General features: G+C 41.0%; 1 protein-coding gene across 1 annotated transcript in view; it reads right to left on the reverse strand.

The window, feature by feature from the left end:
- The window catches only part of rnf40 (ring finger protein 40), a 51,895-nt gene that overhangs the window by 21,906 nt on the left and 6,293 nt on the right, over positions 1-23,696 (reverse strand). The window contains exons 5-16 of the mRNA XM_035405848.1: positions 21,364-21,564; positions 19,943-20,064; positions 18,936-19,082; positions 16,375-16,449; positions 15,133-15,252; positions 13,994-14,173; positions 13,609-13,744; positions 10,458-10,579; positions 10,014-10,282; positions 9,816-9,933; positions 8,145-8,294; positions 7,031-7,243 (exon numbers count right to left, since the gene is read on the reverse strand). Coding sequence (XP_035261739.1) covers positions 7,031-7,243; positions 8,145-8,294; positions 9,816-9,933; positions 10,014-10,282; positions 10,458-10,579; positions 13,609-13,744; positions 13,994-14,173; positions 15,133-15,252; positions 16,375-16,449; positions 18,936-19,082; positions 19,943-20,064; positions 21,364-21,564 — 1,853 coding nt within the window. The remainder of the gene's footprint in view (positions 1-7,030; positions 7,244-8,144; positions 8,295-9,815; positions 9,934-10,013; positions 10,283-10,457; positions 10,580-13,608; positions 13,745-13,993; positions 14,174-15,132; positions 15,253-16,374; positions 16,450-18,935; positions 19,083-19,942; positions 20,065-21,363; positions 21,565-23,696) is intronic.

A 23,696-nucleotide genomic window follows, 5' to 3' on the forward strand; every position in this document is an offset into this window, starting at 1 on the left:
AAATTCTAATACCGAAATTTCTTTTTTTAAAGTACCGAAAAAGTGCTGAAGTTTCGGTATACCGTGCAACACTACGTCAGACACATATTCCAATCCATTGCTCAGGTTAGCAGAGAATGCACATTTCAAATAATAAATACGACATTGAGAAAAAACGAAACAAAAGACGAAATATCAACTCGCGACCTGCGTGCAGAGTAGCCTACCGTATTATTTATTTCGACATTGGCAGATAAGAAAATTTTTGGATACGCTGACCTATAAAACGCTATTCCAAAAGCAAAATCAGACATGTTATACATCATTAGAAAGCTTATACTCTCACCTACTGCATAAATGAATTGTCAATCAAGCCAAATTGTACTAAAAAGGGTGACAACGTCGTAAGCAACAGGTGGGGTATTACGCACAGCTGTTTTTGAAGGTAGCCTTCCCAAGCATCACAAATGCGCGTATATTTCACAAACGGATTGTCCAAGACAATATATGACCACTCAGTCGCAAAAGGGACATCTCTACGCGTAAAACCAATGGTAAGATTGTATATTTATTCAATGTTTCGTCCCAGATATTGACTGTAGAATGACATGGTATAATTAAAAAAGAAATTCTCTCGTTTATTTCGTTATTCAGTCAGCAGCGTTTTCACTGCTGTATTGGCATATTTTAGGGCTAATGTCAGGTTTATCTTGTTGCTACGGAATATTACATTACATTAAAGGCATTTGGCAGACGCTCATATCCAGAGCGACGTACAACAAAGTGTATAATCATAACCAGAAACCCTAGAGAGAAGTACCGTTCCAAGTGCAGGGAACAACCGCATAGTTCAACTTGGACCCTGTAGGTTAAACTGATTAACACCAACACAAACAAGAACAGCAACAACGCAGTCTATGCTAAAATACAAGCAATAGTTAAGACGAGTGCATTAACTAAGTCACCTACGAAACAGCTACCTAGTTACAACCCTAAGCTTACAGTCAATTTAGAGATTAAATTGAGAATACGATTTCTCTCAGCATAATGACGGATTCAAAGACTAAACGAACTCACCCGATATTGTCTTCAAATGGATCCATGCCAAAGAAAAGTAATGATTCATCCTCTCAAAGCTTTAACAAACTTTTAGTAGCAAAAAACGAAATAAACTCGCCATCCATGCTACCTGCTTCCTACGCTCAGAGTACCGTATTTATTTATGTAGACATTGGCAGAGTACAGCAAAAATTGCGTCTCTTGTTTATATTCAATATTAATAATTGCAGCGAGAAACTGCAGCTGTAGACACAAGATAGTTTGTTATGTTATGGTAGCAACGGAACAAAGCGGACTATATATGTATTGCCATCATTGTTTTATTATACCAGCGTGTTTTCGCGCGTTTGCACAGAAACTCAAAACCTACCAATAAAATGGTTTAGCTATTTCTCAGCATAATGACAGATTCAAAGACTAAACAAACTCACCCGATATTGTCTTCAAATGGATCCATGCTCAAGAAAAGTAATTATTCATCCTCTCAAAAAGCTTTTACTAACAAACTTTTAGTAGCCTAGCATGCACTCTGGCTGGCACTGTCTTCCGTTGCTTCCCCGACGTTCAGACCCTCCCCTCACTGATAAAAACTAGACCCTACGGTGTCGGATTACTTGCGTCACCATGGATGTCTTCTAGCCGCTTGCCGTAAAGAAGTTTACTAGATGTCGTAACACTTTAGATTTGGAGCTAAAGCTCTTCCGCACCCCAACTAATAAAAAAGTCCAAATGGCGGGCAAACAATATGGCGGACATAGGTGGTCCCAATAGCAAAGTTGTAGAGCACATTCAGATGCATTGGTCCATGAAGTTTTGTGTTGATCTAACTTATGGTGTGGGCGTTCTGGCCTTTTAAACATGACCCTTTGTTATAGCGCCACCATCTGGCCGACATAGGTGTGTAGTGCCTGAGTAGTGGGGGGCCATAGGAACCCACTTACCAAATTTGGTTGGTCTACAACTTATGGTCGCTGAGCCTCAGACACTTTTAGCAGAGAAAAATAATAATAATAATAATTAGACAATTCCTGCAGAAATTGTGAAGTGTGGTTGCCGCCAATGCAAAGTCGACTTTTTGCTGAACAGAGTGAACAGTGGTAGGTAGTTGCTATGATGTTCTGGTGGTGACTATGGTGTTTTAGGTGGTGTCTAGGGTGTTGCTAGGTGGTTGCTATGGGATTTGAGGCGGTTGCTAGGGTGTTGCTAGGTGGTTTTATGGAGTTCTAGGCGGTTGCTATGGAATTCTAGACAGTTGCTATGGTGTTCTAGGTGGTTGCTATGGAGTTCTAGGCAGTTGCTAGGCGGTTGATATGGTGTTTCAGGTGGTTGCTAGGGTGGTGCTAGGTGGTTGCTATGGAGCTCCAGGTGGTTGCTAGGGCATTGCTAGGTGGTTGCTAGGGTATTCTAAGTGGTTGCTAGGATGTTGCTATGGAGTTATAGGCGGTTGCTAGGGTGTTGCTAGGCAGTTGTTATGGTGTTCCAGGTGGTTGCTAGGGTGTTGCTAGGTGGTTGTTAGGATGTTGCTAGGTGGTTGCTATAGAGTTATAGGCGGTTGCTAGGGTGTTGCTAGGTGGTTGCTAGGGCATTCTAGGTGGTTGCTAGGGTGGTGCTAGGTGGATGCTATGAAGTTCTAGGTGGTTGCTAGGGTGTTGCTAGGCAGTTGTTATGGTGTTCCAGGTGGTTACTAGGGTATTCTAGGTGGTTGATAGGGAGTCGCAAGGTGGTTGCTATGGTGTTGCTAGGTGGTTGCTATGGAGTTATAGCCGGTTGCTAGGGTGTTGCTATGCATTTTCTATGGTGTTCCAGGTGGTTGCTAGGGTGGTGCTAGGTGGTTGCTAAGATGTTGCTAGGTGGTTGCTATGGAGTTATAGGCGGTTGCTAGGGTGTTGCTAGATGGTTGTTAGGGTTTTCTAGGTGGTTGCTAGGATGTTGCTAGGTGGTTGCTATGGAGTTATAGCCGGTTGCTAGGGTGTTGCTAGGCATTTGCTATGGTGTTCCAGGTGGTTGCTAGGGTGTTGCAAGGTGGTTGCTATGCAGTTCTAGGTGGTTGCGAGGGTGTTGCTATGCATTTGCTATGGTGTTCCAGGTGGTTGCTAGGGTGTTGCTAGGTGGTTGCTAAGATGTTGCTAGGTGGTTGCTATGGAGTTATAGGCGGTTGCTATGGAGTTCTAGGTAGTTGCTATGGTGTTACAGGTGGTTGCCAGTGTGTTGTTAGGTGGTTGCTATGGAGTTCTAGGCGGTTGCTAGGGTGTTCTAGGTGGTTGCTAGGGTGTTGCTAGGTCGTTGCTATAAAGTTATAGGCGGTTGCTAGGTCTTTACTGAGTCCAATGACGCGACCCATTGTTCTCTATGACAAACAGTTCAAAAGTTATGAAATATCAAACATCGGCCAATCAGGAAGGGGGGCAAGGCTGATCTCCACCAATGGACAAAGGACTCTCTACCATGTCCAATGAGGCATTGCACAATTTGTGGGCAATTTTTCCCCATAGAGATGAATAGCAGAATGTTCAAATCTAGAGAGAGACCTGAGTACAGCTGCTAGAAGACAGAGCATTGTGACATCACAAGGCTGAGAAGGCAGCATTGTGACATCACAAGGGTGAACATTCCGCCATTCATTCTCTATGGGAAAAATTGCCCAAAAAAAGCCAATTTTTTCAAAAACCGTGCACCGAAACTTTCCACAAAATAATAGAACACCATTCCCAATGAAGCCGCTCGATTTGACATATTTGACGTGTATGTGGTGCGAAAACTCTGGGAGGAGTAGCGGTCCAAAAAATGGGTGAAATAATAATAAATAAATAAATAAATAAATAAATAATATGTGCAATAATAGTGTGTTTGCCTAAGGCAACCACACTAATAATTCTAACAGATACAATAGGGTTCCACCAGCTTCACTGCTTGGACCCCTAATAATCCTAACAGATACAATAGGGTTCCACCAGCTTCGCTGCTTGGACCCCTAACTACTAGTAGTCTACATGAGAAAAGCACAACAGTTTTCCTATGCAATTTAACGCGTTCCTTGAACAACTATATAAATGATTACCTTCCTCATACAGTCTGTTTTATATGCCGTTCAGTAAGTCTGTGATCATGGAGGACGGAGTGTGGCACAGTGGGTAAGGAACTGCACTTGTAACCGAAAGGTCGCAGGTTCGAATCCCGGGTAAGGACACTGCCGTTGTACCCTTGTGCAAGGTACTTAACCTGCATTGCTTCAGTATATATCCAGCTGTACAAATGGATACAATGTAAAGTGCTAAGTAAAAAAGTTGTGTAAGTCGCTCTGGATAAGAGCGTCTGCTAAATGCCTGTAATGTAATGTAATCATTTCAAACTTCACCTACATGCCCATTCTGATGAAAGCATATTGTTTCAACTACTCAATTTCACCATTTGTCTCTATTTCTCTTGTACTACTGTTATTTTCTGATGTGCAAAGATTGCTGGGAAATATGCCTCTGCATGCTATTCTCCACTGTCAACTGTTCCAATATGTCACAACTGTTACCTAGTTCTCCTTCTCCAATTCTCACGTAAGGTCAGTGATCTAGCTAAGGAAAACAGCAAAGAGAAGTCCTACCTACAGCTAAGCATATCAAAATGCCTTATAAACCTTATAGACACTAAAAGTGGATCTCAGACAAAATAACAAAAAACGGGGAAGGACAGAAGGGTACACAAGTCGCGACCTAGGGAGTTCTAATTCAACAAGCTTGCTGATAATTTTGTCAGTGAAGACTCGTTGGATGGGCATCAAATCAGTGAGTACATACACCTCACTTACCCAACAGGTAAAATATATTTATTTGATTTAATTTGGTCATTATTATCAAAAATATAAATGATCAATTAAATCGCCAATTTTGTTGTAGGCAGAGCAAACTGTTGGATCAACCTTAATCAAAATATACAACTCACAACCAGATGAAAATTAAGAAATGTATTAAGTTACAATAAATATTCATGTCTAATCTAAAGACGCGGTTCAACTACCTTAAAACGCTTAACAAAGGATACAGACATGGGCAGTCACACTGTATGAAAGAAGATATAGAACCATAGCTTATTTGTCCCAAAGCAATCAAAAATGCAAAAACCAAAGAGGGCAGAATAATCTAAAAACACCAGACATGAAATGTACAACCACCCCAGTAGATGTAGATGCCCACTTCCAACCAAGAACTTCTGTCTAAGTTGCCCAAAACTGACTTAACTCAAAGAAAGCTGCATACTTTAACTAGTAAAAAAGAGGAGGGGTGGGGGCACGGACACCCCCTCTGACACACACGCATACATTCACACATCAGGGGCGACATAGCTCAGGAGGTAAGACCGATTGTCTGGCAGTCGGAGGGTTGCCGGTTCAAACCCCGCCCTGGGTGTGTCGAAGTGTCCTTGAGCAAGACACCTAACCCCTAACTGCTCTGGCGAATGAGAGGCATCAATTGTAAAGCGCTTTGGATAAAAGCGCTATATAAATGCAGTCCATTTACCAGATGGCTAAGCCCCCTCCAGTTCCTGCTCTCTCACCTCCAGGCTATGCTGGCCAAGCACTCCGAAGCTTCCTATGGCTGTAAAATCTTATATCTGACAAATTTATGAAATGTGAACATATTGGAGCTTTTCTTTTCTTTTCTTCACAATTTACTGCTGGCCTACTTTTCTGACACATGAGTCGTGAAATAAATTTTAATCTTTTTTTAAAAAAAGATTTCCGCTTAATGTCTAAAAGAAAGCAAAATACCATGCTGGTGTGACTGTCAAGAATCGACTAGCTGGTCTTCGTTAAGCTGGAAAGACTTACATCTACAAGATTCTAAAGGCTGATGAATTCCCTATGTATTTTATCAACAAACAAGAGCATAGGCCTGCGGTTTGAGAAATGTGGTTCCACAATAAGGAAAAAAGGCTCTGGAAGACCCAGAACGACAACAATTACAGAAAAACACAGACTCAAATTCTTAGTTCTTAAGGAAATGGTAGATGAGTTTAGAACTGCTAACAAGACTGTTTCCAGAAGAACAATTACAAGAAGACTGGCTGTTGGTTTTGTTTCAAAAAGATGCACTAACAAGCCACTGCTCTTTCAGATAAACATTGGTGACAGAATGCTCTTTTAGCCAAATATGGGAAGTGTGATTCAGATTGGTTCCACAGAGTCCTATGGAGTGACAAGTCAAAATTTCAGCAATGTAGTGATGCCCCAGAGAGGTGCCCTTGTAGACAGTTAAGCATGGAGGAGGGGGAGTCATGGTGTTGAGGGAATTTTCATCTGGTGGTGTCAGTGAGCTGGTGCGATTGTTTTGTATCATCCACAAGTTATTTTCTCAACAGGAAAGATCGGAAGTCATTTTTTAGCAAGATAATGCTCCTGCCCATAAAGCCAAAGCAACCAAAAGTGGCTACAGATAAAGTCTCTGAAACTCATGTTTTGGCCAGGTCGGAGTCCCCCATTGAATTCCATTGAGAATATCTAGTCCCACATTGAGCATAAACTAATCGGACAAATGTTTTCTTGTTTTGATCAACTGTGGAAAGCTACTAAACATGAGTAGAACAATATCTCAGTGTGCATGAGAATTTCTGAAAGTTGGCCCAACAGAGTAAGTTGTCTGAGAAAATCTAAGGGAAAAGCTATCCCATACCAATTCATTATTCATTTTCCAGTGCATTTGTTGCCCTTGAATTTGATTAAATCATAGCAGGAAAAAAACATTCTTATTCGGCCAAAATTTGACTGAATTTTGAGAGAATCATGAGAAAAGAATCACAATACTCTTACTTGTTTTGGTGTTGTATCCTTGGGAAAAGGTTTATAATGACAGCACAGGTTGTCCTCAAACAATGTTTACTGGTAGATATCAATCATGTCAAGGTTGTGAACATACTAAATAATGACAGAATTGTTCATCCAGTCGGTCTATCCATTGTTTTGTTGCCCCCCCCCCCCCCACGCTCAACCCCCCATTCCACTCACTTGGGTTTTGAGGGTCAGGACCTGGTCTGCCAGGTCCTCCTTCTCCTCCCTCAGCAACTTGTAGATCTGATTGGATTTGATCCTCTCGCTCATCAGTTTGAAGTTGGCATCATCCTTCTCCCTCAGCTGTTGCATGAGCCGGCTGTTTTGCTCCTGCATATCTTCAAAGGCCTGGCCAGTAACATCCATTTCACTGAGCAGAGCTTCCTCTTCCTATAAGGGCAGGGGATAGTCAGTAGTTTAGGATACCTGCTAACCACCTGGCCAAATAGAAGTATTTCCTCATTGGAATTAAAATAATGTCTGGCTTCTTGATACAAATCTACCAGGATTTCAAGAAGTGTTCAGACTTCAGTATGGACTTATTGTACGTTGCTTTGGATAAGAGAGTCTGCCAAATTAAAGGAATGTTGTATGGGGTTTGTGACAGAGCAGGTTTTGTCACACAAGGAATGGGGTTTAAAAATGAGCAGCATAGAAAGACATGTTCCTAAAGTTGTGTATTTTATTATGCAAAATGTTTTTGTAGTAAATAAACAGCTGGTGATGTGATATTTTTCCATAAGCTAGGAATTACAGACTGTTGGCTTTTGTGTGGTAACGAAAACTGGCATACACACGGGGGATTCCAGGACTGAGGTTGGGAACCACTGTTCTATGCTCTGCAACCTTGACATTTTGAACCTTGCTCCCTAAAAGTTCTACACTGACACTGCAGTCATTTTTGACAAAGAGTTGGTGTGTCCATTACACTCCGGTGTGTCTTATCTACCAGGTTTCATGACACTATTTGAACCTGTGAAATCCTCCATTCTGGATTTTCTACTATTTAGAATTTTTATTTAGAATCTCATTAGACATTAGACATTTCTCAGAAAATCCCCATGATTTATAAACAAAATTATAAATTTTCTCAAGTTTCACAAGATTGACATCCAACATTAATCTAATAACTTTAAGACCGATTTGTCACCCTGTGCCACTACAGACAGGATGCATATTCCTTGGCTTAATTGTCCAGTGAGAGCATGGCCCCGGTAATCACAGTTAGGAGCTGTTTTTGAATCCCCCAACCCCCCAACCCCCCAACCCCCCAATCCCCCAATCCCCAAACCTGTTTTGTAGCTGCCAGCTTCTTCTGTAGGTGGTCAATGGTCTCCTCTGCCATACGGATTTTCCTGAGGGCATCTTCATCCGCCAACTTCTTGCTCTCCTTTCTCTCCCTCTCCTCCAGCTCTCGCACTCGTCCTCTCAACTCATCCACCTGATAGAAAGGGAGAGAAAGGCTTATGTAAAACTAACATTAAAATATCTCAATTACATGTGAATGAAAAACTAAGTGAATGGAGTTTCCCCATTTACTCGGCCTGAATCCACAGGATCGCCCCAGTCCTGTCCTTCGCTCCATGGTCATGGACTGCTTCAGCCGTGTTCTTCCCCTGCCCATGCCTTGACACTGTCTGGAGCTCCAGATCCATCATCCGGCTCCTCTAAACTGCACTATTCCGAACTATACCATTTGGTCTTCTATTGTTCCCGTTAGCTTTCACCTCAGCTGTAAACTGCTTAACTTGTTTGTGCAATCCTCTAGTGGCCATGACGCTGACATACTGAGATTGGTCAGCTCATACTTTCAGTGCTCCTGCAACCAAACACTGTTTGTGTTGAAAACACAAACTCTGTGTTCCGGCTGTATAGGTAGACAATTCAGGACAACTACACCGAAGACGGAGTTTCTAAGCACAACCATTGTCGCGCTGGTCATCCCTTTACCAAGCACCCCCTCCCTGCAGTCTCATCTGTAACTACCCCCACCCACGCATGACACACTGGACAATAGTGTCTATCAGGGCATTCATAAAAGTATTCTTTCACCACTAAAAATTTGTATTCCGTCATAGCAACAAGATAAACCCAATAATAGCCCTAAGATATGCCAATAGAGCAGTGAAAACACTGCTCACTGAATATGGAAATAAACAAGACAAATTTTTCTAATATTATACCACGTCATTCCACCCTCCATGTCTAGGACTAAATATGGTATAACTATACAACCTTACCATAGGTTTTACATGTAGAAAAGTCCCTTTCAAGACTGAGTAGTAATGGATGCTGCTCTTGAAAAAAGTTAATTTAAGATCTCACCAATTCTAAGCAACAGGGCTGCCACTCATGTTAAATGAAGACACTGATTTTGTTGATATGGAAGCTCAGTCACATTTCTCAAAATTGTGTGCCTTAATTTTATGTAAACAAAATCATTATAAAACAGAGGCTGACTTAAGTAGTACACAAATAGGCTATGCATGCAAAACAACTAAAACACGCAGAAATTTTATTGTATCTATTTTTAGGTACGCTTTTTGTTAGGACCTAAAATTGCAGCATGCATGTAAAATTTTTCCATGCATGTGCACTTGCATATAATTTGTGTCAGCCTCTAATTATAAAAGTGTACTGTATGTAGCTCTTAAAAGCTATTGAGGTTATTGCGATTTCTTGTTTGTGCTGTAATTTCAATAAAGAAAAAACATTCATCTGCACCTTTATTCCTGTTTACAATCATTTACATAATGTGTTAAGAAATTACCAATGTGTATGGGAACTGACAAAAAAGGTAACGCTTAAAATGTATTATTGCGGCGCCGAAAGGCGCGGTGAAAAGTTTTGGGTGCACCAAAATTCAAAAGTTAGGCGCACCAGTGCAACCACTGTAAAAAGTTAGTCTGGATCCCTGCAATGTGTTTTCTACTATTAAAGATGTAACAGTGATCCTACAGACCTCTGCTTTGGACTTCCGCTCAGCAGCCATGAGCTGCACTTTGTCCCTCTGCTCTTTGGGTGCTGATTTGTACATGTCCAGAAGCAGTTTCATCTCTTTCTGGGACTCTTGTGCTTTCCTGAAAAACAGAAGGAGTCAATGCCCTGCAACAGATCAATGCTGATTAATAAAAACCATTCGAGAAAAACACATGCTTACTTCAGTTCAGCCCTCAGTAACTTCAATGTGTCAGAGTCTTTCCTCTTCAGCTCCTCACTTCGCAGTCGCTCTCGCTCTCTCTCTCGCTCCCTCTCTCGTTCTCTCTCTGCCTCCCTCTCTCTTTCTCGAGCCCGTTGTCTCTCCAGTTCCCTCCTCCTTTCCTCCTCCTCTTCCTGTTCTTCATCTTCCTCCTTCTTCACATCCATGCCTCCATCACTCCCCATCTCTTCTGACATCGAAACCCCAATCTCCCCACTCTGGCAACGTAACTGAATAGGAAGAAATGGACAAGCACTGGTATGCTGATCAAACTGCCAACAACACAACAGAATAGAAACACTGCACTGTACAAACATTTGCTATTGGCTGACTAAATAGGACACCATTTAAACTTGTCCACACACTCATACATGCTAACAAGCAGGATAAGCGTAGATTTGAAACCTTATTTATCTCCATCTGAGTCTCTCGTAGCTTTCTCTTGAAACGCTGCACATCTCCCTTCAGTTGGTGGTTGTGATTCTGTAGACTGCTGATCAAGTGACGCATCTCCCTGTTGATGGGGCCTTAGGCAACAAAATAAGTCAAAATATAAACTGATCATTTATCTGCATTGTGGCCCCTTATTATTCATGCTTAAAAGAATCCTACATTCAAGCACCATATTTACTTCCTAGTTGTTGGTACAGAAACCAATCCATCCGAAATGTGGTCTATCCCAAGAATATTTTCCAGTCCGACACAATTACAATCTTTAGTAGTTCTGCATATCCACCCTTAGATTTTACACACTTGTGGTCAAGGAGTTTTTGATCCAGCACATGTATAGTTTAACCTGCTGTATATATGCAATATCTGAGCATTTCATTACAAACTGAAAAAGAGCTCATTTATTTTAGATTTTTTGCCTAGATTTGGCATAATTCTTTCTATTTTGAATGAATCTTATATTCCATCCCATGTTCATTGTCCAATTTCACAACTAACAGCAACGTTGAATCACAAGTTCTAGTTACTGTAGCTTATAACTTGATTTAGGTTTGCCAAGCAAAATACGGAATAGTCCCTTATTTGGACAGTAGAATAGGCATTCCGTATTTAACTCAGTGCTACGGGACGCATTTTCTTTCATATCTTTTTGCAGGATTGCGTTTATAGTTTAACTGTTGTTTTGAATATAAATCAATAGTTAAGCTAGACCAAGCTGGGATAACAAGCATGCCCTAAGACCATTTTGACCTAAAACCCAGCTGAATTTTAATATTGGCTAGGTAACACGTGACTGCAAACCTAGCAAAGCTAGCTTGCATTCTAACCCTGTTTCAGAGGGTCTAGAAAGATGCTATGTCTACACTGCGTGAGCACGCCATTTTAAAAAGGCAACAACAAATGTATGGTTTCATGCCATTTTTTTCAACGATGTAATGACAAAAATAACCAAAATTTGTGCTAATTGGATGATATAAAATAATAGCTATCTTTTCCTGACAATCATCGTTTTCATAGAGTTAACAACCTGAGGTATGTGCAAATAGAACTACCAGAGTTTTGCATTACAATGGTCCAAATAGAACTATCAACCTTGGCCGCATCACCATCCATCAGCTGTCGGACATTATTTTCCAATAACGGGACAGCCCGTCATGGTTTATTCCTTACACAACAACCAGACAAGCCACAAAAAAAATCAAGAAAAAGGAAAGAAAACCTCTCATTCACACAGGAACAAATCTAACGGCAATGACCACGTTTACATGCACATGATTATTCCAACAATCTTGTTCTGAAAAGCAAAATCCAATTAACCCTTTATTCTGAATATGCAAAATCGGAAATAATACAGGTTGCGTACACCTGTAATAAAATGCTAATGAAAAGCATGTAAACACGTTATTTGTTTACAACTCAAACACGGCTTGTGCATGTACGGTTTCCAAAGGTGCCATGTAAAAATGTTGCGGCAAGCACAAAGCCGTCACTTCTGGACTAACAAGGAGACACGTCTTCATTTCTGTATTAAAAGAAATAAACATGTGCATGGATGGCATCAACCTAAAGGTCACAAGTTGGATTCCCGGGTAGGTCACAGTAAGGTACTTAACCTGCTTTGCTTCAGTATATATCCAGCTGTATAAATGGATGCAATGTAAATGCTATGCAAAATTTGGGTACGACGCTCTGGATAAGAGCGTCTGCTAAATGCCTGTACTGTAATGTAATGTAACAAAATAAAAGATGCTGTGTTCAGTCGAACCAGCACAGGTAGAAGACCCAGAAAGAAATATGTTTTTGACAAGGCTGTCAACTGTAATGCATTAATTTGTGATTAAGACAAAGTAATAAAATTAGATTAAAATGCAATTTTTTGTTTTAAAAAGTTTCACTTGTCAAATAATTGCGTGAGTTAAAACAACGTTGACAGTCTGACTTTAAAAAAAACATTGCTTTCAGTGTTTTCCACCTGTTTCTAATTTGTTCTGTGGTTCAACAGGACACAGCATCTTTAAAATTTGAAGGCATAGAGACAAAATAATACCAGCGGTTCACACCCAGTGAATTTATTATTAATTATTGTGTATGGAAGAATTACTTGGATGCTATTCCTTTAGCACGGCCATGAACAGAATATTCAGCTAAATATGTATAAAAGAATAAGATTTGGTTATTCCTATAATGACGCATGTAAATGGCATAAATCGGAATATGACCCTAACAAGAACAAGGATCATTGGCCGGAGTGCATGTACAGTAAATGTGGTCACTGTAGGGGTGGGTGATATGACGATATTAGATTATGAACGATGAAAATTTCTCCACGATCTGCCTTACCAGAGAGAGTATCGAAAGATCGGGAGTATTGAAACTGCACGTTTGATCAGTTGCATTGACAACGCTCATACATGGCATCCAAAGTTGTTTTCTCAGCCAAACCTAAAATCACACTATTCGCTAGTCCCTGTTGCGCCTCCACTAACAGACACACCAATAAACCAATAATAGCAAACAGTACGTAGCACCTTGGATTTATTTTCCTCCCCTTTTTTTATTTGACAACATAGTGGCATGGCTGACACCACAGAGGAGTTGGTCCCTAAAAATATTTGACGTATGCGATATGGAACTGGTTTGGGTTTTCCAAAACCAACACGGCGCAAAACAACGTTATTTGTAAAGAAAATGTTCGCACATCGGATGGCAACACGATGAACCTTTTAAATCACCTCAAGAGAAAGCACCCCAAAGAGCAGGCGGAAAGCCAAACAATCAGGGGATCTCACGTGAGTGGCTCAGGCACAGTCACGCAGCTAGAAGCTAGCGGTACAAACTTAATACTTTGCAGAATTGCACTTGATTAAAATCTGGTACTTTGGCCCAAATAGTCTCTGTTATTCTTTTCCTTTTAGGTTTTGTTTCCTAAAAAGAATATTTTCTTAAATAGGGATATTAGTTTGAAAATAGTCTTAAAAACCATGAAAAAGAATTGTGATCATATCTTGGATAGTGATCATGCCTGAAAAAAATCGCAATATGATATTTTTGCCATATCGCCCACCCCTAGGTCACTGTCAAGTCCAAATGTGTAAATATGACATACCCGCTTGCTCGTTGGCAGCCAAGTTCTGCTCAAATTCAATCCTTAGCATTTCATACTCCTTTCGGACCTGGGCCAGGGTGTCTTCTAGCTGGATAACTTCTGTGCGTAGCTTCTTCTGGAGGGAAAGTTCATCACTCTGGAAATAATCAGAATGGAAAGGGCCAAAAGTAAGATATTGACACATTCAAGGCAGTATACCAAAAACTATAAAGACACCATAGTAAAATTGAACAGAGTCAATGTTTGCGATGCCCACTCATGAGAACCGCATAGTGTCATGTCCTAGCTAAACCATAACATTCACATGAAACAGAATCAGCCAGCTGTGCCAACAGCACAGCAATATTACAGCCACGTGTTAACAAGCCTTTTGCTCTCTCCCCACCTCCATGTGTTCAATCTGTCTCAGATGAGCATTTTTTGCTGTAAGCAGCAGTGCTCGGGCCTCATCCAGCTGGGTCTTCACTCCAAGAGACTCGTTGTACAGTAGGGAGAACTGTGACTGAAGGCACTTGTACTCCGGAGTCTCCTTCACCACCTCCTCAGGGATGTTTCTTAAGTCCATCTGTTAGACACAACACAGAGTGGACTGAGGTGGTGAGGGCAATATTTATGTGATGAACATGCAACCCTTTTGCTGGAGGGGGAAAATACACACTGAATCATGAATAAAATGAATTCTATTACTGCAGCAGCATATTTAGTGGTCACAGGAATTCTGTAGTTCAGTAGGGAAACACCTCTTGATGGATAATGTAACAGGGATGGCATAACATATTGATAACACAAGAAAACATACAGTGAGCACCATAATTCATTGGACAGTGACACTTTTTTTAATTTTGGTTCTGTACTCTGGCACTGTGAGTTTGAAAGGCTACAATGACAATGATGTTGAAGTGCAGACCGTCAGCTTTAATTTGAGGGTATTTTCATACATATCGGATGAACCGTTTAGAAATTATAGAACCTTTTGTACATAGTCCCCCCCCCCATTTTCAGGCATCAAAAAATATTGGACAGTTTAACATAATGTAGAATACAGTAATCATTTTTAATATTTAGTCGCATATCCATTGCATGCAATGACTGCTTGAAGTCTGCGACACATAGACATCACCAGACGCTGGGTATCTTCCCTGGTGATGCTCTGCCAGGCCTGTACTGCAGCCATCTTCAGTTCCTGCTTGTTTCGGGGACTTTTTCTCTTCAGTCTCCTCTTCAGCATTTAAAATGCATGTTCAATTGGATTCAGATCCGGTGATTGACTCGGCCAGTCAAGGATTTTCCACTTTCTGGCCGTCAAAAACCCCTTCGTTGCTCTAGCATCTAGTATGTTTCGGGTCATTGTCTTGTTGCATGATGAAGTGCTGTCCAATGAGTTTGGAGGCGTTTGGTTTTATATGAGCAGATAAAATATTTCTGTAGACTTCAGAATCAATGAAGACAAGTGAGCCCGTTCCACTGGCAGCCATACAGGCGCAAGCCATAACACCCCCTCGAGTAGTAGAATGACAGCATTACCTTCAGCTTCTCACTTTCCCTCACAGCCTCCTGAAGCTCCAGCTGCAGCTTCTCCAGCTCTGCCATTCGGCTATTGGCCAGTTCTTGGTTTTGCTCCAGCTCTGCATTCAAGAGCTCAAACTGAAAAGGAGTATAGACAGATACACAAACACTGGGTAATGGACTGGTGTTTTATGACACGCTGTCCTTTAATGGATTTAAACTACTCCATTTACACCTTAAACAATCAGTGCTCTGGAAATAAATTTGCATACACAGCATTTGTTCACTCATGTTTGTCCCCAGCCATACTTTGGTGACTACCAAAATTGGTATTATCAATCAGGAATTATTGATCATGGGGTATTTTTTCAAGCATATGATCTTATCGTTGAAGTGTACGTAAGCTAGACTAGCAGGTGGCAACTAAACATCCAAAGGCTGCGTGAAAGCAATGTCGGCTCTGTAGCCCAAAAAGCAATCATTGGGAAACTACAAGCTTATACAATCAAAGTACAGTATACTGACAGAGTTACTGAAAAGGTGGATATGGTTTCAAGCACAGGCTCACAGTGAGCTATGGCCACAGATGCTATAGGATATTCCATAACTGGCACTAGCATCACCCAGTAAGTGAAGATTTCAGCAAGCATCAGTAAGTATTTATTCACGTGACCATTCAGTCTAAGAATGGCATGTGGTAGGTTATATTGTAAACTGAACACTGAATAAGTTGTCATTGGAAAGAGGGCCTTGCTCTGAATCAGAAAAATTTTAACCAACGCAACAAGACCGAATTTGTTTTAATGTCCTCAGACTGTTAAACCTCCTGGTGAAAGAAAGTGATTCAGGGCTGGAGGGAACCTCTGCATCACACAGTGGACAGACATACTCAGAAGGAGTAAGGCTTGTGGCCTTTCAAGTCGAAGAACCAAAAACACACCAAAATATCCAAACAGAAAATTAGGAAAAGCTATTTATTTTTTACTTTTCATGTTAACAATTGTTTATTTCAAGTTAATTATGGGTACATGGAAATACATGGTTGCCAAGAGAATATTGAATGTACATAAAGAATTCAGTACTTTTCATCTTTGATTCTTAACATAAATGTGGCTGCAGCATGAGTAACTGTATAGCGAAAAGCAAAATTCATGAAATCGTTATCGGACTGCTGATTAATGTGAAAAGGTGACTATCCTGTTTAAATTCACCAATATCAAAAGGCAACTGCCATTGATTGGCAGTTAATGCTGTTCTCACCTTCTGTATGTTGAGTGTGATTTGTCCTCCAGGTAAACCCCCTGAACTGCCAGAGGTGTAGTACCCAGAATTCAACTGAAAGGTAAAATGAGAATATAAACCAATGAGTGACTGAAATCAGCTGAAATTCTCCAGAAAGTTACTGACACATTGGCAGAGACAAAGACAAATGTGAACTGACACACCACTAAAACTTCCAGACCTAAAAATATTGTGGGCAGTCAAGAAAAAAAAAGAGCTTCAAAGTACTGTCAGTTCCAATATTAAAATACTGCTGTCAGACATTAATCGCAACATCATAGCAATGTCAAAAGTATGGTAAGTGCTTCTGAGGAAAGACAGATACTGAGTTGAGGGCTATATATGCTACATGGCCAAAATTATGTGGACAACCCGTCTAATTAGTGGGTTTGGCTACTTCTGGCACACCCATTGCTAACAGGTGCATAAACTCAAGCATACTGCCATGCAATCTCCATAGACAAACACTGGCAGTAGAATGGGTTGTACTGAAGAACTCAGTAACTTTCAATGTGGCACTGTCATAGGATGCCACCTTTCCAACCACTCAGTTTGTCAAATTTCTGCCCTGCTAGAGCAGCCCTGGTTAAATGCAAGTGCTGTTACTGCGAAGTGGAAACATCTAGGAACAGTAGCAGTTCAGCCATGAAGCAGTGAGCCATGCAAACTCACAGAGCAGGACCGCTAAGAGCTGAAGCATGTAGCACCTAAAAATAGTCTTTGGTTGCAACACTCACTACAGAGTTCCAGACTGCCTCAGCAGCACCAGAACTGTTCGTCGAAAGCTTCATGAAATAGGTTTCCATGGCCGAGAAGCCACACACAAGCCTAAGATCAGCATGCACAACGCCAAACGTCAGCTGTTGTGGTGTAAAACACACCGTCATTGGAATCTGGAGCAGTGGAAATGCATTCTCTGGAGAGAGGAATCACACTTCACTGTCTGGCAGTCGGGCTAATCTGGGTTTGGTAAATGCCAGGATTATGCTACCTGCCCGAATGCATAGTGCCACCAACTGTAAAGTATGGTGGAGGAGGAATAATGGTCTGGGGATGTTTTTCATGGTTTGGCCAAGGCCTCTTAGTTCCAGTGTAGGGAAATTGTACTACAGCATACAATGACGTTCTAGAAAATTGTGTGCTTACAACTTTGTGGCAGCAGTCTGGGGAAGGCCCTTTCCTGCTTCAGCATGACAACGCCCGCACGCACAAAGTGAGGGCCAAGAAAAAATGGTTTAAGTCAAGTCTGGTGTGGGAGAACTTGACTGGCCTGCACAGGGCCCTGACCTCAACCCCATCAAAAACCTTTGGGATGAATTGGAACACTGACTGCGATCTAGGCCTTATTGCCCAACATTAGTGCCCAAACTCACAAATGCTGTTGAGGCTGAATTGAAGTGAATCCCTGAGCCACCTTCTAAAGTCTAGTGGAAAGCCTTCCAAGAAGAGCAGAGGCTGTTATAGCAGCAAAGAGGGGACCAACTCAATATTAAAGCCCATGGTTTTGGAATGAGATGTTCAACAAGCACATATGGGTGTTTTTCAGGTGTCCACATACTTTTGGCCGCATAGTGTGTGACTATTCACTTCAATCATCTGCCTGCAGAAGACAAGAATTCCCCCAGATGAATTTCGCTAGTGCACTGGCACATCAAGCCAAGCTTCACCAGTCCTGTGCTGCTGGACTGGTTCTGGAGCTTCTGTACTTATTCAAAACCAATTCAAGCTGGCAAGATCAGATCCAGAAATGGCACAATTCAATTTCTGGTGGCAGCGGCACAATTGCAATCAAGCTCAGATTTGCAGTAATGTTAACAATGGTCACTTCAGAATTTTGCTACAAGGACATACTAGTAAACCACAGAACGGTTTATACCACAAATGCAGGCAAGTCACTCAACAAATAAATTCTTAAAACATAACTGCTCAGCAAATGGTATTATGACAAAGAGATGACAATGACAACTAGACCCCTATTCAGTTATTAAAACTGGGCTTTTTAACAGTCCAACATCAATACTCCATTATGAAAATTAATTCTGCAAGATTAGACTACACTGACATGCTTTTAATTAAACCAATCCTATATTGCTATATTGCAAGGCATACATTTATAGTGGTAATCATTCAGCACCTATACCCATCAACCCTGCATGCTCAAGTCACAAAATATTCTTTTTGAAGAAAAAAACAAAACTGAATCAGAATTAAAATCAGCTTCTCCAAGCACATCATGTTCAAATCAAACTAAGTACGTTAAGGTACTCAAAATACACTGCAACACTGCAATGCTGATGACAGTATCTGGCATGCCCTGGGGTGCAAGAGCCCAACAGAGTACAAAGCAATAGCAATTCGGACTGTGCCCGCCATCTTGGATCTTAAGTCGAATATGGCTTGGCTCACAGATGCCAGTGCATAAAGGGACACAAGATACACACCCTGTTCACAAAAAGTAAAACACATGGACAGACAGGCAAAACACTGCCTGAAGATTTGGCAAAGATTACAGTGATAGAGTGAGCAGGAGAAGGGCACACCTGTTCCAAGGCTTCAGCCAAGTGCTTGTTGAGCTTCTGCTCCCTCTTACGAAGTTTTTCAATGTCCCATTGCAGATCCTCCACAGTCGTCTCCATTTCAGAAACTTTGGTCTCTGAACTCATTACCTTGTCCACCAGCTCATTATACTAACAGGAAGAGAGATGAGAACAAGAGACTAAGGTTTCATTTACACAACCACTCTGATGTGACCTGATTCCAAATTTTGTCCACATTCAAAGTGCAAACAAGAAAAGCACATTGTATCCAATTATTTGTTTTGTTTTTTTTTAGATCAAATGCAGTCTCCTTCATAAGTGGTATCAAATTTCAATTCCAATCACCAACATCAGACCTTACTTTAAAACTCCCCCGAGAGACGTGTTGGCGTAATGTTAGTGTGCCGTGTGACACATCAAATACAGATTTGCCATTAGCTGGTTAATGAAATTAATTTTTTTCTGCCCTTTTTTATTTATTCATTTTTTATGTACCTTAAAAAAAAGAGAACGCATGTTTTATTGTATTCGGCAGTATATTATGACTGAAAAGCAGGAATTTTCAATTTTCAATCAATTCAATAAACAAAACAACCATCCCTAAGGCAATAACCATTTAAAATGGGAAATAGAACACATTCAACAAAACCAACATTGTCACAACTTCACTGCGCTTCATGTTAGCGCCTGTTTGTTGCCATGTCAACCTTACCAGCATTACACTGTGCACATGGCATGCATGCCACGCAAGCTGCACAAACGTAAAAACATACTGTAGGCCACATGCAGGTTGTGTGATGTAAGCACTTAACAATCAGACTTCTACATTTAAATTTAAAAAAAAAAAAAAAACATTCAGTCATGAACACAATAAAAGACAGGGTACAGAGTCAGAAGTATCAGTGAAATAAAAACAAACACGATTAAGCCAGTCATTTCTCAAGCAGGTTTCGGTAGGGTAGGGGAGAGGAGAGACGAGTATTGAAGCCAATGTATCCGAATGAACGTACCTCTAGGGACATTTTGTGATGTCGACCCTGCAGGGATGCAGACAGGTCCTGCAGCCTAACGTTCTCATCCAGGAGCATGCGATTCAGAGAAAGCATCTCGCTTTGACTGTCATCCTGAAAAACTATGACAAAACTTGCAATTACTTGCATAGAGTGCACAAATTGGGGTTATTCTGTACCAACTCTAGGGCCATTGGCTGAAAGTGACCCTGAGCCCAAGCGTGAGCCTGGCTAATTTTTCTGCCCACGGTACCTTTCTGACAAAAGGTTGACATTTTCCAGTTCTCAGGTAAAACATTTTTGGTGAATAATGAATTAACCTGGGGCCTCACTTATATTCATCCTAAATGCAAGTGCACGATTGAATCCAAAAAACATTCCTACATGTCCATAAACACAAATAAATGTTGACAAATCCTTTCTACACATGATCAGTTAGTTCATAAATAACAAATCATCCTAAAATTGGGCGCATGTGAATGAGTTTATGAATCACTCCCAGTGAGTAGACAGTTCACAGGCTTTCATTTCAACCCTAAATTGGCACAACTGATTCTACTAATTAGAAACTCAACGTGATCTCTAGCTGTTGAATGAGGTGCACTTTGATAGAGTTGGAGTGAAAACCATCCTCTACAATGTAGATCTCCAGGAACAGGGTTGGGCAGCCCTGGTTTGCAGCAATGTTAATGTCACACATATCAGTATTGTACTTAATATTTGTTACAATTATTTCAATGTAGTTTCAATTCAAGCGGCAGTGTAGCACAGTGGGTAAGGAACTGGGCTTGTAACCGAAAGGTAGCAGGTTCGATTCCCGGGTAGGACACTGCCGTTGTACCCTTGAGCAAGGTACTTAACCGAAATTGCTTCAGTATATATCCAGCTGTATAAATGGATACAATGTAAAATGCTATGTAAAAGTTGTGTAAGTCGCTCTGGATAAGAGCGTCTGCTAAATGCCTGTAATGTAATGTAATGTAATGTAGTTGTCATTGACAGCTATTAATACAAACCTTCTGTGGCTTGCTCTCAATACAGCCCTCATTTATATAGTGTTTCTGTATATCAATCATTAAGACAAGATGTATATTGAAATTGCCCTTTGATTTTAAGTCTTAAATGACCTCTGATGTGAACAAATAAGATGCCCTAATTGACTTTCCAAAAGAAACGTATGGTAACATGAAATGTGCAGAGTTGTGAAAAATTGAGTTTGAATATCTTTAGCCTGGGTGTATGTAAAAGTTTGGCCTCAACTGCAGATTCAGTAGTTACCAATAGAATCAGTGCAATGTGCAGCATCGCCTTTTTAACGCAGTGTACAAGTTTAGTCATCCGTGGTGTAACAGAAAGTGCTGCTCCAGGGCCCAATAATGGTAAGTGCAGTGCATGTTCAATATGTAGAATTCAGTAGTTACCAGTAGTCTGAATGCGGGCACAGAGGTCCTCAATTTTATGGTGCAACTGGTCGAAGACGCAGCTGACACGGGCCACAGCCACCTTGCTAAACTGCATTTTGTCCTGCAGTTGCAGACTAAGCTCCTCCTCACTGCTACTGCCCAGCGTACAGAGGAAGGACTTTGCACTGTCACTCAGTGGAGCAGGGGGAGCCATCAGGCCTGGGGAGGATGGAAAGGTTGTAGGTTAGAATATCTGAGCAAACAACAGAACTACAGTTACTGATGTAAATTATAAGAGCCAATGTGCGTGCGTGTGTGTGCGTTGTGCGTGTGTGTGAGAAAACTTAAGGAACCAGTCTGTAATCATGAGATCCACTTGTTAATTATTAGTAACACAAAAATACTACTTCACCTAAGTTTACAATACCTGGTAAAAGTGTACAATTTTTTGCTCTTGTGGCACAGATACACTACATGGCCAAAAATATGTGGACACCGCTTCTAATTAGTGGGTGCATAAAATTAAGCCACGCAATCACCATTGACAAACATCGGCAGTAAAATAAGTCATACTGAAGGACTGTGACTTTCAACCTAGCACTGTCATAGGATGCCACCTTTCCAAAAAATCAGTTTGTCAACTTTCTGCTCTGCTAGAGCTGCCCCTGTGAACAGCAGCAAGGGGGGGAGCAACTCCACATTAATGCCCATGGTTTTGGAATAAAATGTTAACCAAGCACATATGAGTGTGAGGTTCGGGTGTCCACGTACTTTTGGCCATGTAGCGTATGTACTGTGAATGTATAAACTGTTTTGGGCTGCATTCATATGTAGAAATCAATCTGACAGAGAACTGACATCTGTCCATGCGACTCATCTGAACACGCAGATTGGAATTTCCATGTCATCACAATTTGCATGCCATTCAAAATGTGATATTCTTATACTTTTTCGCATTTGAATGACGTGAAACACACACAACCACTCCCCATCGGTAACATTAAATGTAAAAAAAAATAAAACGTTTAATGGCAGACAAAGGCTCAGGTCAGGGGACAAATACCAAGGTTACATGGGCCGAAAAAAGTCGATAGAGGACAAAATTCTGGGAATGACTGCTACAGAGCTCTAAAGATGCTTCGGAAAGCAATAGCTTGAATTATTACTTTTGCCAAATTTGCATCCACTGCAGGTGGCAATACGGATGTGCTCCCATGTTTTTTTACTTCTGTATCGGTAACCAAACCCTTGAGTACACGTGGGTTGTTCAAGTCAGGGTTTCCACCAGTGTACTGCAAGCCCGGTGGCCCGCCGGGCCTAAGCTGACCCCCGCCAGGCCTAAGCATCGGGGAATTTTATTTTATTTTTTTAAATGTATTTTTAATGTGTTTTTTAAACTACAGTTACAGTGGGGCGGCTCGGTTGGAAAGCTCCCCAGCGACATCTGTAGGTTAAAACGTGAACGCACTGTAGGAAAACAGCAGGCCTGAGACATAGACGTATGTCTATGGTCTGAGATCAGTGTTCTTTACCCTCATTGTGCGTAGAATGACGTTCAACACTTGACGCTTCCAGCTATCAAAAGCTAACGTTACCTAGCAAGCCACCATTTCTTATTTAGTAGGCTAACTAACCTCGTTACAAACGTTATCACTTCATCTCGTCAGCAAGTACATTCTTTTATATTAACTTAAGCAGTGTGTAGGTAACGTTACTAATAGCATGAATGTAACGTTCAATACATTGTAACATTACATGACTTATTAATCGCCATAGAAATAACGACTTCACTTGTTTATTAATAACGTTAGCTTGATGACATTGATGTGCACGACAATGTGGTCATTTAGCTAACTTAGCTAGCCAGCCAAACAGTCAGTAACACAGATATAGATATTTTGTTGTTGTTGAAATGTGCCCAGCATTCCAATGCTGTACACTGTTGTAAGATTCAGTAGCCAATAAGTAGGCAGTGTTGTGCATACACCGCTCTTACAGCTCGTTTCCAGCCCAAACCACTGCAAAGAGAGCAAACTTTTTCTTTTTTTTTTGTCAGTGACATTTTCTTCTGACATCTACGATGGCAATTGTAACCATTTATTTTGCCTTTTTTGTATAGCTATTTCCATGGATAAAATTGCATTTATTATTATTATTTATTGGTAAAACATTTACTTCATATCCAGGGAGATAGCCAACTACTTACACATTACATGACGTGTAGCCATTTAGTAATACGATCGCATTTCAGGCTAGAAAATAACCCGTTAATCCAGAGAAATTGCTGAGTCGTCTTAGAATCTTTATCGCAACAGAATGTATCAAGGCTGGCTTCCCGGATCAAATTTGTT

Source organism: Anguilla anguilla, chromosome 2, assembly GCF_013347855.1.
Source record: "Anguilla anguilla isolate fAngAng1 chromosome 2, fAngAng1.pri, whole genome shotgun sequence".
Taxonomy (NCBI): Eukaryota; Metazoa; Chordata; class Actinopteri; order Anguilliformes; family Anguillidae; genus Anguilla; species Anguilla anguilla.